This window comes from Labeo rohita, chromosome 25 (assembly GCF_022985175.1).
Source record: "Labeo rohita strain BAU-BD-2019 chromosome 25, IGBB_LRoh.1.0, whole genome shotgun sequence".
NCBI lineage: Eukaryota > Metazoa > Chordata > Actinopteri > Cypriniformes > Cyprinidae > Labeo > Labeo rohita.
This window is the reverse complement of record NC_066893.1, coordinates 22,424,946-22,440,040: the sequence shown is the minus strand read 5'-3', so window position 1 is coordinate 22,440,040 and position 15,095 is coordinate 22,424,946. Positions and strand designations below refer to the sequence as shown.

Below are 15,095 nucleotides of genomic sequence, written 5' to 3'. Positions count from 1 at the left end.
GTGCTTTAAACAAATGTATCCACTTATATTTAATTTTAATTTGTGATGAAGGGATTGGCTTAGGTTGTTTTTAGGTTGTGTAGTAGGCTAGGTCTTCCATTATCAATGGGCATAGACAATCTCACATTCCTTAAGTGTTCTCGACACTTCCTTGTGCTGACTGGTGTAAAGTTAGTGTTTACGGTCAAACAGGTTGGAAGTAAACTGAAAGTAAAGGTTACTAGCCTGTTGGTGGAATTTAAATGTAGCCTACTGTGAAACTCCGACTGAAGTAAAATGGACTTCGGTAAGCATTTATTCTTTTGAAAATAATCACCTGTTCACTCATAGTAAACATTAGCCTACATTATATTTGTAAGACGCAATAAGGTCATATTAGTTAACGAAGAGTTAACTAACAATGAACAATGCATTTTATAGCGTTTAATAATGTTTATTATTCGTTAATAAAAATATAACTTCAGTGTTAGTTCATGTTATCTCAGGTTCATTACATAATAATAGATAAAAACTTTTAATAGTCATGTATTACAAAGTGAATGTTGAGATGAACTGTATTTTTTGATTGTTCAAGTTAACAAAACACCATCCTGGGCAGCACATTGTTTAGTATTGTTTAGTTTAGTTTGAAGACATCTGCTCAGTGTGTGAAATATAAGACATGGAGAAGTAGGTGCAGACAGACACATCACTGTCATTGATGCTCCAGGATGGTGGAGGAATTACACTGTAGAGGAGAGTCCTGAGTTACTGAAACAGGAGATTTTGCTCAGTGTGTCTCTGTGTCCTCCAGGACCACACGCTGTACTACTGATCATACAAGTGGATTACACATTGAAGGAGACAGAGAAAAAAGCATTGCAGGGGCATCTGGATCTTCTCGGTGAGAGAGTCTGGAGTCACACTATAGTGCTGTTCACTCATGGAGACTATTTGTTCGACACATCTATAGAGCAGCACATTGAGAGTGAAGGGCAGGATCTCCAGTGGCTGCTGGACAAATGTGGGAACAGGTATCATGTTCTCAACAATCAGAACAGGAGTGACGACACTCAGATCAAGGAGCTGCTGGAGAAGATTGAGGAGACAGTGGCACAAAACAATGGCTGCCATTTTGAAATAGACAGAAAGATTTTACAGGAGATGAAAGAGAGAAGAAGAGCAGAGGAAGAGAGAGCAAAAGAACGAATGAAGAGGATGAAAAAACAGAGAGAAAACATCAGATCACAGATGAGTGAGTCAATACTTCATAGTGCTATGACTGGTTTTGTTATTCTACTCTGTGTTTCTCTGTTTTCATGTGGAGGATGGACATTATTAAGAGATTTATAGACAAAGAAAATGACAGTCGTTTTTCCTGACATTTTCAATCTAACAGCAAATGTTGCTGATGTTTTTAGTGTTTGTTGGTGAAGAATACTTAAAAACTGGGTGTAAATGTCAGAGACAGAGTTTTGCACATTTATGTTTCTGTTAAATGTAAATCAATTAAAGTTTATTCATTGTTTAAAAATACTTGATTACAAAGTATTTTTGTATAGATAAATTTCCCCAAATATTTTATAGCCATATTTATATTGGTTTTAAATTTTAATAATTTAATATGGTGACAAATGGATGTCACAATACTTGGGATAATATCCAGGCTGTTCGGGGGGCAGTTTTCGACATCCTGGTTCAACACAGAGGACTTAATTGCGGTCCCGTGGTTTTGCATTTACATAGCTTCCAAGATTTTTTCTCTCTGAATTTCTGTATTTGTGGCTCGCGATTTCACATGCTGGTCTAAGGAAACACCAGTGCTTATATTTGAAAAAGCAATACGCAGATCATCTTCCATTTAATGATATGCAGTGATAAGCCTTATAAACCTGATGTCCAGAAAAATAACAAAATCAGTGTTACTTTTGACCCTTTATGTTACATTTTTTGCGTTTTTTTTTTCTCAGGGGCTGAGTCTGGCATCCAGTATGAATGAAACCTATTCTATTGGAGCGTAAAAATAGAAAAAATAATGTTTTAGCAAAAGAAAAATTAATTCAGACGTATACTCAAAGGATCTGAAAAGTGATTACTGGTCAGACCTGGAGTATTTTGTTAATTTATGCAAAAAATCCACACTGAAATGGTGCTGGTTTAGAACCGGGGTGAAGGGGAAGATGTGCTTTATCTTTTCCAGGTTGTATTGAACTGTGGACTAACTGTATTGGATCATCAATATATAGAGGTAGAGCTGCATGTCATCACTGTACATCCACATGAAGCCTGAATGTTTCTCCCATTATGAGGGCAAAGAGTTTAGAGTCTGCAAGAACCAACCCACAAAAAACCTTATTAAAAAGTTATGTAAATTGATATTCATTTGCAATGGTATGATAGAAAATCATCTGTGAAAAACCCTTTAATGGTTTGACTCAAACCAGTCTCAGTTCAGTTCTGTTTGAGAAATCTGACGGGAGGTGGTAGACAGAAGGATTTAAAGACAAATGTGTTGAATGCAGCCCACATTTAGCATGTGACAACTTGTTTAACACTTTGACTGAGATGATCATTAAAGGTGGTTTCAGTTGAATGAACTGAATTGACAATCTGATGATGTCAAGCTGGTCTTTAAAGGAAGGAAGACACTTCAAAATATGCAACAGTTTGAGTGATGACTTGAATTTTTTTGAGAACCACTGGTCTAAGTAGTAGTTTAGCCAATCAGCATCCTCAAGTCTATTCCAAAAAGGGCAACTATTTTATCACTTAAAGGAGTAGTTCACTTCCAGAACAAAAATTTAAAGATTATTTACTCACCACCCTTGTCATCCAAGATGTTCATGTCTTTCTTTCTTCAGTCGATAAGAAATAGTTTTTTTGAGGAAAATATTTTAGGAATTATCTCCATATAGTGGACTTTAAAGGTGCACCCAAGTTTGTATTTCTGACGTGCAGCTTCAAATGGCTCTAAATTATCCCAGCTGAGATCTTATCTAGCAAAACAATATGTCATTTTTAAAACAAATTGACAAATTCTATGCTTTAACCTCAAATAAGTTTGATCAACAAATGCTAACTCAGGAGGTCTGTCAAATAATATATATATTTTTTTTTAGTTTTGTGACATTTTTAAATCAGAATAAACATTTTTTTATCATCCCCTTAATGTGGTGGATATTCTGAAGTTGACCACATCAGATAGAAAAGACACTAAGTAAAAACAGACTGTTTGATATAACGTTTCATTTCATTTTCCAACTTTCATTTAAAGGGCCAGTAGAAGAATGTAACAGGGTGGACAATATTTTGAGAGACAAGCTAAAAACTTTATTATTTTTGGTTACACTTTATTTTAAGGTATCCTTGTTACAGTGTAATTGTACATTTAAGTACTGAGTACAACGTGAAAAAAAAAACACTCATATAAGTGTTGTATTTATCATTAAAATGGCAGTTAGAATTTTTGGACAAAGTGAGATGGATTGCCTTTTTATAAATGTGTTTAGAGCAGTTATTTATAGATTCTCAGTACTATATTTTCAATAAGTTTATTCTCTTTTTGTTGCAGGTGATGCCCAACATCTCTCAGAGCTGAGGATTGTGTTAATGGGTTATAGACTTGCTGGTAAGAGTTCAACAGGAAACACCATCCTGGGCAAAGAGGAGTTTGACTTGAAGAGATCTGCTCAGTGTGTGAGGAGACATGGAGAAGTAGCAGACAGACACATCACTGTCATTGAAGCTCCAGGATGGTGGAGGAATTACACTGTAGAGGAGAGTCCTGAGTTACTGAAACAGGAGATTTTGCTCAGTGTGTCTCTGTGTCCTCCAGGACCACATGCTGTACTACTGATCATATGTGTGGACACTATATTTAAAGACTCAGAGAAAAGCATTGCAGGGGCATCTGAATCTTCTCGGTGAGAGAGTCTGGAGTCACACTATAGTGCTGTTCACTCATGGAGACTCTCTGTTAGACACATCTATAGAGCAGCACATTGAGAGTGAAGGGCAGGATCTCCAGTGGCTGCTGGACAAATGTGGGAACAGGTATCATGTTCTCAACAATCAGAACAGGAGTGACGACACTCAGATCAAGGAGCTGCTGGAGAAGATTGAGGAGACAGTGGCACAAAACAACGGCTGCCATTTTGAAATAGACAGAAAGATTTTACAGGAGATGAAAGAGAGAAGAAGAGCAGAGGAAGAGAGAGCAAAAGAACGAATGAAGAGGATGAAAAATCAGAGAGAAAACATCAGATCACAGATGAGTAAGTCCACATACTTCATAGTGCAGCCACGAATGTGTGTTTGTTACTCTGCTTTGTGTTTCTCTGTTCTGTCTGTTTTCATGTGGATGATGGACATTGTAAAGAGATGACAGTCATGTTTCCTGACATCATCAATCCAACAGCAAATGTTGCTGATGCTTCTGGTGTTTGTTGATCAAGAATACACTAAAAAACTATTTGTTGAGTCAACCTAAAATAATTTGTTAACTGGCTGCCTTAAAATTTTAAGTTCAGTCAACTCAAAAGAAGTTTAGTCAACTTGAAAGATGTACTAAGTGATAACTTAGATATTTTTGTTTACTTAAAAATTTTAAGGCAGTCTGGGTTAGTGGTCTAAGCTTTTGAGTTTAACATTCCAAATTTTTTTTTAAGGCTTTTCAAATATGTAAGTTTTCACTAAGTACAAGATGATTTTAACATTTCAAGTTGACTAAACTTATTTGAGTTGATTTGAACTTAAAATGTAAAGGCAGCAGAGTAACAAAATGCAATAAGCTGACTCAACAAATTGTTTTTTGTTGTTGTTGATTTACAGTGTAATAAAACTAATTATTGTTATTTTCACAAACATCATTTTTAATTCAAACATACAGGCTCAATGTCACGTTGGGGCAACAGAAAAAATTGCCCACTGGAGTCGGGTCTATATTAGTGTTAGCCAATAAGATTCCTCAAATCTAATCTGAAAAGGTTGATTATTTTATAGCCCCTATTGCTATATGCTAGGGGTGGCAAACGTCGGTCCTGGAGAGCCGCAGCCCTGCATAGTTTTGCTTCAACCCTAATCAAACGCACCTGAACAAGCTAATTAAGGTCTGAAGGGTTACTAGAAAGCAACAGGCAGGTGAGTTTTAATTAGGGTTGGAGATGAACTCTGCAGGGCTGCGGCTCTCCAGGACCAGAGTTCGCCACCCCTGCTATATGCAGTCAGGTCAAGGAGGCTGGTTTAGCGGTCTGGGGGGGGTCTGAAAACCGGTCAGTATCTGGTGTGACCACCATTTGCCTCATGCAACACATCTCCTTTGCATAGAGTTGATCAGGTTGTTGATTGTGGCTTGTGGAATGTTGGTCCACTCCTCTTCAATGGCTGTGCGAAGTTGCTGGATATTGGCAGGAACTGGAACACGCTGTTGTATACGCCGATCCAGAGCATCCCAAACATGCTCAATGGGTGACATGTCCGGTCATGCAAGAACTGGGATGTTTTCAGCTTCCAGGAATTGTGTACAGATCCTTGCAACATGGGGCCGTGCGTTATCATGTTGCAAGGTATCATGTATCATGAGGTGATGGTCGTGGATGAATGGCACAACAATGGGCCTCAGGATCTTGTCACCGTATCTCTGTGCATTTAAAATGCCATCAATAAAATGCACCTGTGTTTATTGTCCATAACATATGCCTGCCCATACCATAACCCCACCGCCACCATGGGTCACTCGATCCACAACGTTGACATCAGCAAACCACTCACCCACGCAACTCCATACACTCTGTCTGCCATCTGCCCTGTACAGTAAAAACTGGGATTCATCTATGAAGAGAACACCTCTCCAAAGTGCCAGACGCCATCGAATGTGAGCATTTGCCCACTCAAGTCGGTTATGACGACAAACTGCAGTCAGGTCAAGACCCCGATGAGGACGACGATCATGCAGATGAGCTTCCCTGAGATGGTTTCTGACAGTTTATGCAGATATTCTTTGGTTATGCAAACCAATTGTTGCAGCAGCTGTCCGGGTGGCTGGTCTCAGAAAATCTTGGAGGTGAAGATGCTGGATGTGGAGGTCCTGGGCTGGTGTGGTTATACGTGGTCTGCGGTTGTGAGGCCAGTTGGATGTACTGCCAAATTCTCTGAATCTTGTTTGGAGATGGCTTATGTTAGAGAAATGAACATTCAATTCACGGACAGCAGCTCTGGTGGACATTCCTGCCGTCAGTATGCCAATTGTAGGCCCTCTTAAAACTTGCGACATCTGTGGCATTGTGCTGTGTGATAAAACTGCACATTTTAGAGTGGCCATTTATTGTGGCCAGCCGAAGGCACACCTGTGCAATAATCATGCTGTGTAATCAGCATCTTGATATGCCATACCTGTGAGGTGGATGGATTATCTCGGCAAAGGACAAGTGCTCACTAACACAGATTTAGACAGATTTGTGAACAATATTTGAGAGAAATAGGCCTTTTGTGTACATAGAAAAAGTCTTACATCTTTGTGTTCAGCTCATGAAAAATGGGGGCAAAAACAAAAGAGTTGCGTTGATAATTTTGGTCAGTGTAAAACAGGTCTAAACAAATGTAACGTGTATTGTTACGCCCAGTTTTTGCTGTTGCATTGTTTAAACTCTGTGAATTATGAAAACTAAAATGTATTAATTTGTCTTGACAAAACTTAGCAGAAAATACAAAGAATTTTGTGAGAATTATCCTCAAACTTATTCCAAAACCTTATCTCAGTTTTTTCCCCAGATTTCTTCTAGCTATTTAACCAGACAAATCTCAAACTCATAATTTTTACAGTAGAATGCTATCATAGAGGATTTGTATCTCAGATCCATATCTGCTCCCCCACCAGAGAAAACTGACCTAACAAAGAGGGGTATTTTAAAAAAAATGCAATTTCTCAATAACATAAAGATAAGATCTAATCTGAAGTCTCAAATCCTTCCCATTATAAATGTCCCTGAATGTGGAACTTTGACTCTGATCATTACATTTGGCATTACATAAGGCTAAGGAGCAAGAATATGCAAAATCTTTATATATGTTCAAATACATTGGAATGTGCCTTGAGAGCAGTTATTTACAGATTCTCACTATAAAATCTCTGTTTGTTGCAGGTGACACTCAGTGTCTCTCAGAGCTGAGAATTGTGTTAATGGGGCATAAATGTACTGGTAAGAGTTCAACAGGAAACAGCATCCTGGGCAGAGAGGAGTTTGACTTGAAGAGATCTGCTCAGTGTGTGAGGAGACATGGAGAAGTAGCAGACAGACACATCACTGTCATTGAAGCTCCAGGATGGTGGAGTGATTACACTGTAGAGGAGAGTGCTGAGTTGCTGAAACAGGAGATTTTGCTCAGTGTGTCTCTGTGTTCTCCAGGACCACATGCTGTACTACTGATCATACGTGTGGATAATATATTTAAAGAGAAACAGAGAAAAGTATTGCAGGGGCATCTGAATCTTCTCGGTGAGAGAGTCTGGAGTCACACTATAGTGCTGTTCACCTGTGGAGACTTTCTGTTAGACACATCTATAGAGCAGCACATTGAGAGTGAAGGGCAGGATCTCCAGTGGCTGCTGGACAAATGTGGGAACAGGTATCATGTTCTCAACAATCAGAACAGGAGTGACGACACTCAGATCAAGGAGCTGCTGGAGAAGATTGAGGAGACAGTGGCACAAAACAACTGCCATTTTGAAATAGACAGAAAGATTTTACAAGAGATGAAAGAGAGAAGAAAAGCAGAGGAACAGAGAGCAAAAGAACGAAAAAAGAGGATAAAAAAACAAAGAGATGACATCAGATCACAGATGAGTGAGTGAAAATGTACTTTTTATGAAACAGCTCAAAAACCAAAGATAGATTATATGGGTGCTAACCATGCTGACTGCCTACATATTTGTGTTAAAATCTTAACATTACACAGCCTTGTGGTATAGTATTGTTCCATAGAAAATTCAAGTATATAAATTCAAGTATATTCATTTAAAATCATTAATGTATGCTGCTTTATTGGGATCTTACTTGTTCATTTCCCAAAATCCACCCTTATACCCACCCCTAACTTTAACCACACTGAACCTGATAATCAAAAATGTATCACTGAAGGTCCAGGAGGGAAGCCAAATTTTGAGAACACCACATCCGATTCTTCTGGTCTGATATGCTCATATTTTTCATTAATATCTTAATGAAAAATAGCTTTTGCAAAGCATGTTGGGAACTACAGATCCACTGCCCTGTTTCAAAAATGAATGAAAATGTAGTTTTAACACAAATGAATTAAGTACACTTCAATTTTAAATATCTTAGGTTGAGTGAACACAATTAAGTTGTCAATTAAATTTTAATTAATTTAACTTACCAAGAGGCCAAAATAAATAAATCATGGCTTAATCCTTTTTTTATAAGCGACTTTAGCCTTGTTTTTATTATAATATTATTGGTGTATATATATTCACATTTCCAGAGCACAGCTGTGTTTTGGTGTGGCTGCTGCTTGGACCTAATACAACATAACTAATTGCACTTGTGAAATATTTTAACCTACAGTTTGATCTGCAGTCTACATAATGTCATTATTAATGAGAATAGTTTTTTTTTTTTTTCCTCAACATTCCCAATAGATCATAAATGGGTTTCTTCTGTGTGCACAAGTGAGATGCACATTGTGTAGATTAAATGTTTAATTAATTTTTTTAAAGAATTAGTGAAGTATTTGTTTATTGATGTTTAACATGCTGATCAATGAAATGAAGTAATCGTAGCATAATTCATATAAATAATATAAGTTATTTATTAGTTCTGATTTGGGAAGCTGAGTTTCATTTAACAGCACTGTAATTCAAAATTTTTTACAATATTAAATTACAAATTACAGTAATAATAGATCATGACAGAATTTTTACGATCCTGTTCATCAAAATGATGGGCAATGTTAAAGTCTAACGCATCCTCTGATGTAAACCTATACATTGTAAACCTGTTAGTGTTTGACATGCTTAAATACTACATTCATTCCATTTATAATACAATCTAAATCAGTTCCCAGATCACCTGGATGGGTTTATTTTGCACTAATGACTGTACCACTTATTCTATTACTTTGCAGGTATTTACAGATTCTCACTACAATATCATTTTACATATTGTTTTGCTTCCTGATTGCTCCAGGTGACACCCAACATCTCTCAAAGCTGAGGATTGTGTTAATGGGGCATAAACTTGCTGGTAAGAGTTCAACAGGAAACAGCATTCTGGGCAGAGAGGAGTTTGACTTGAAGACATCTGCTCAGTGTGTGAGGAGACATGGAAAAGTAGCAGACAGACACATCACTGTCATTGAAGCTCCAGGATGGAGGAGGAATTACACAGTAGAGGAGAGTCCTGAGTTACTGAAACAGGAGATTTTGCTCAGTGTGTCTCTGTGTCCCCCAGGACCACACGCTGTACTGCTGATCATACGTGCAGATGGTAGATTTAAAGAGACTGAGAGAAAAGCACTGCAGGGGCATCTGGATCTTCTCGGTGAGAGAGTCTGGAGTCACACTATAGTGCTGTTCACCTGTGCAGACTTTCTGTTAGACACATCTATAGAGCAGCACATTGAGAGTGAAGGGCAGGATCTCCAGTGGCTGCTGGACAAATGTGGGAACAGGTATCATGTTCTCAACAATCACAACAGGAGTGACGACACTCAGATCAAGGAGCTGCTGGAGAAGATTGAGGAGACAGTGGCACAAAACAACTGCCATTTTGAAATAGACAGAAAGATTTTACAAGAGATGAAAGAGAGAAGAAAAGCAGAGGAACAGAGAGCAAAAGAACGAAAAAAGAGGATAAAAAAACAAAGAGATGACATCAGATCACAGATGAGTGAGTGAAAATGTACTTTTTATGAAACAGCTCAAAAACCAAAGATAGATTATATGGGTGCTAACCATGCTGACTGCCTACATATTTGTGTTAAAATCTTAACATTACACAGCCTTGTGGTATAGTATTGTTCCATAGAAAATTCAAGTATATAAATTCAAGTATATTCATTTAAAATCATTAATGTATGCTGCTTTATTGGGATCTTACTTGTTCATTTCCCAAAATCCACCCTTATACCCACCCCTAACTTTAACCACACTGAACCTGATAATCAAAAATGTATCACTGAAGGTCCAGGAGGGAAGCCAAATTTTGAGAACACCACATCCGATTCTTCTGGTCTGATATGCTCATATTTTTCATTAATATCTTAATGAAAAATAGCTTTTGCAAAGCATGTTGGGAACTACAGATCCACTGCCCTGTTTCAAAAATGAATGAAAATGTAGTTTTAACACAAATGAATTAAGTACACTTCAATTTTAAATATCTTAGGTTGAGTGAACACAATTAAGTTGTCAATTAAATTTTAATTAATTTAACTTACCAAGAGGCCAAAATAAATAAATCATGGCTTAATCCTTTTTTTATAAGCGACTTTAGCCTTGTTTTTATTATAATATTATTGGTGTATATATATTCACATTTCCAGAGCACAGCTGTGTTTTGGTGTGGCTGCTGCTTGGACCTAATACAACATAACTAATTGCACTTGTGAAATATTTTAACCTACAGTTTGATCTGCAGTCTACATAATGTCATTATTAATGAGAATAGTTTTTTTTTTTTTTCCTCAACATTCCCAATAGATCATAAATGGGTTTCTTCTGTGTGCACAAGTGAGATGCACATTGTGTAGATTAAATGTTTAATTAATTTTTTTAAAGAATTAGTGAAGTATTTGTTTATTGATGTTTAACATGCTGATCAATGAAATAAAGTAATCGTAGCATAATTCATATAAATAATATAAGTTATTTATTAGTTCTGATTTGGGAAGATGAGTTTCATTTAACAGCACTGTAATTCAAAATTTTTTACAATATTAAATTACAAATTACAGTAATAATAGATCATGACAGAATTTTTACGATCCTGTTCATCAAAATGATGGGCAATGTTAAAGTCTAACTCATCCTCTGATGTAAACCTATACATTGTAAACCTGTTAGTGTTTGACATGCTTAAATACTACATTCATTCCATTTATAATACAATCTAAATCAGTTCCCAGATCACCTGGATGGGTTTATTTTGCACTAATGACTGTACCTCTTATTCTATTACTTTGCAGGTATTTACAGATTCTCACTACAATATCATTTTACATATTGTTTTGCTTCCTGATTGCTCCAGGTGACACCCAACATCTCTCAGAGCTGAGGATTGTGTTAATGGGTTATAAACTTGCTGGTAAGAGTTCAACAGGAAACAGCATTCTGGGCAGAGAGGAGTTTGACTTGAAGACATCTGCTCAGTGTGTGAGGAGACATGGAAAAGTAGCAGACAGACACATCACTGTCATTGAAGCTCCAGGATGGTGGAGGAATTACACTGTAGAGGAGAGTCCTGAGTTACTGAAACAGGAGATTTTGCTCAGTGTGTCACTTTGTCCTCCAGGACCACACGCTGTACTACTGATCATACGTGTGGATGCTAGATTTAAAGAGACTGAGAGAAAAGCATTGCAGGGTCATCTGAATTTTCTCGGTGAGAGAGTCTGGAGTCACACTATAGTGCTGTTCACTCAGGGAGACTCTCTGTTAGACACATCTATAGAGCAGCACATTGAGAGTGAAGGGCAGGATCTCCAGTGGCTGCTGGACAAATGTGGGAACAGGTATCATGTTCTCAACAATCACAACAGGAGTGACGACACTCAGATCAAGGAGCTGCTGGAGAAGATTGAGGAGACAGTGGCACAAAACAATTGCCCTATTAGGAAGAAAAGCAGCCCTATTAAAATACAAGGAATGGATAATCGAATAAAATCAGAAGAGGGAATGCAGCCATGGAGAGATCACAGATCACAGACAAGTGAGTGAAATCACCAAACAGTATGAATATCTCGGATATGTTTTCTTGTGATTGTTTATAGCTCTTTAGATGTAGGTTTAAATTGTTAAACCTAATAAAGAGATTTTACATCCAGCTACTGCACATAAAAAGTATTTAAGGTATAAATCCATTTTTGATCTAATTAAATGTTCTTATACAGCAATAATTCATTTAGTTAAAGAGCAGCAGATGCATGAGAAATAACACAACTGAGGTCCTAAACATTGCAACACATTTTAGCCCCAAAATACTTTGCAGTACATCAGAAAAATACAGTGAAATATGTTTAACATTTCTGGCTTTAGAAATCACTAAAAAATGTGTTTAAATATTGTATAATTTTCTGTCCTCTGTAAACAAAGCCAATCCTGCGTATATGCAAAATATCTTGCTCGAGACTAAAAAAACAAGTTGAAAGCATACCGAGCCGCAGAAGAGACAGCTGTTTCTCAAGCGCTTTCCGTGAACGCGATTCAGGAAGGAGTGAACCACGGACAAATTCATTCATTCAGTAATACCAGAGTCATACAGTTTCTTGCTCGAAACTAAAAAACGAGTTGAAAGACTCTTGTTTTTTACTTAAGTGAATAGGTTAAAAATCTACTTGTTACTTGAGAATGTTTTTTCTATTTTCTATATTCTTTGGTTTTATACAGACAATTTACCTTATTGAAGACCCTGTCTGTGCACAAATAAAATAAAGAAATTGCAAAATGATATTTAAGAATGATTTAATTACATTTTAATGCAATATCATATGTACACATGTTGCAGCAATGTGGATGTGTAGCTGACAGATGTGGCTTTATTGTATACAAATTTTGGCTTTCTAATACAAACAGTCTCTGAGAAACTAAAGGAAGTGCAAAAAGTGCTACCATCCCCACTCTCCCCTATTTTAACGCTGAATGTTTTTACTATTAGTAAATCTAGCCCCAAGTGTCTTTTCATATATGTGCCTTCCAAATGCACAAATGTAATCATTATGTTCTACTAATGATCTGCTCTCTTTCATTATTACAGTCAGTGATGCTGAAGGATCTGGTCTGTGCTCTGTGGCAAGTTCTGCTTATGGTTCATTTAGATCATCTGGATCAGACATCAGCTCAATTTTTGGGTCTTTGCATTCTATAGATGCATCTCTAAGCAGACATAAGTCAGGGGTCAGGAAAATATTTAACAGCATGGAATTCACACCTCCACTGAGTGAGTATCTTTAATTTTTTTGGCTCTTTCCATTAATGCCCAGAGTATACACATTACATTTTTACATTTACGTTTCATCAGAGGGACAAATCCAGTGTTACTTACATTTTATACAAACCTACTTATTTTAAAATATTTTCTGAAGATTAAGTTTCAAACCTTTAAATCTATGGTGTCAACTCTATTTTGATGCAATAAATGATCAAGCCATTCAATTGATTAAAATTTTTGTTTGTTTTGTTTTTTAAATCCCAACATGATTAATTATTTGCATAATGTTTTTGAAGTCATCTGTCGATGATTCCCTTGAAAAAATTACTTTGCTTTATGTACTTATTCCATGCAGTAGGCTACATCATCTTTAGAAATCCTGTTTTAAGTGTTAAATCCACTTTGTAATTCCATTTTCTTTTTCCAGTGAGTGGAGATGAGAGGTCGAACACATTGTCTCTGGGAAGTTCTGCTTATGATTCATTTAGATCAGAAGCAGACATCAGGTCATCACGTTCCAGAGATTCATCTCACACAAGAAGACATGAGTCTTGTGTCCAAGAAATGGGTAACAGCATGGAATTCACACCACCACTGAGTGAGTATCTTTTGTTTTATTTGGCACTTTCCACCATACTGCACACTCTGATCTACCATGACAGTTTTATTAAAGCACAAGAGGTGCTGGAATAAAATTCCATGTTATTTTAGACCTGATAGATATTTAAATAAACTTTAAATGCTGATTGTGGTATCTCCTTTTGACCTTCTCGAGAATTACAACTATACATCTATAAACTGTGAAATGATATTGAATTTGTTGTAAAACAAATTATTCATTATTGGGAAATAAAAAAATAGCTATAAAAAGATAATGGATTATTGATTTGACATTTTGATATTTTATGATCACCAATGTCATTGTCTGACGTGGCTTTCTACATCATGATGTGATTAGATCATGATCTAATTCAATTAGATAGAAGTCTCAGTTTTACACAAATTGTCTTTTAATTTGCAACCTAATTTGATATTATCTAGTAAAACAAATGCAAGATCTGTAGTACTGATATTTACTCCTTCATGTACTTATTCCATAGGCTACATCATTTTTAGAAAACACTGAAAGCAAATTTAAATATGTTTCTTTTTTTATTTCCAGTGAGTGGAGAAGAGAGGTTGGACATGAGATCTGTGGCAAGTTCTGCTTATAGTTCATTCAGATCCCTGTCAGGATCAGACAGAAGTTTGGTTTTTAGCTCATCACACTCAAAAGTTTCATCTCACAGCTCAGGATTCGGGTCTGTGCCTCCCATTTCTGAGTCTGTTGAACATTCAAAACCCAGCAGAACACAAGATGTCCTCAAGATCTCAAAACATGAGCACAAAGACATTGATTCAAACACTGAAGTGACGTGACGGCTGAATAATCCTGACACCATGTTTTAGTGTAAAATATACAAAACCACTTAAGATCATAATCAAATAATTCTATAAAAATGATATAAACAACAAACCTATAAATCAAGTATTTTGTGTGTAACTACTGGCATGAACATTAGTGATAACTTTTATTTTACATACAGAACAAAAGGGCATTTTTGGTGTAATCATTTCAAAATCTACAATATCACACATTTCTCTATAATTTATATACATTATTTCACAGTACTCATCACATTTTTCCAAATTAAGCCTTAAAATAAATGCATGGATCAGCATGTAATCACTGACAAAAATATTAAGTATTATCCTTGTCTACAACAGGTTTTGGTATTTCCTATAGGTTTAGCAAATGATCCAAGAAGTTTTTTTTTTTTTTTTTTTTTTTTTTTTTTTTTTTAAATACAGCTGCCAATGTTATTGTTCTTTTGGACAGGCCGGAAAAATAGGGAAACAGTCAGCCATTAAAGTGCTATATTCTGTTATATTCTGTTGTCTAATATTGTCTATGAA

General features: G+C 36.4%; 1 protein-coding gene across 1 annotated transcript; it reads left to right on the top strand.

Moving 5' to 3' along the window:
- Nucleotides 1–1,009: 1,009 nt before the first annotated feature.
- On the top strand, nt 1,010–15,061 carry LOC127156414 (GTPase IMAP family member 8). Its single transcript, XM_051099258.1, is given in 9 exon segments — nt 1,010–1,234; nt 3,551–3,857; nt 3,859–4,253; nt 7,119–7,820; nt 9,180–9,570; nt 11,632–11,921; nt 12,966–13,148; nt 13,567–13,737; nt 14,302–15,061. Coding segments are annotated over 9 exon segments (2,787 nt in total). The 5' UTR covers nt 1,010–1,143; the 3' UTR covers nt 14,559–15,061.
- The last annotated feature ends 34 nt before the right edge of the window (nt 15,062–15,095 follow it).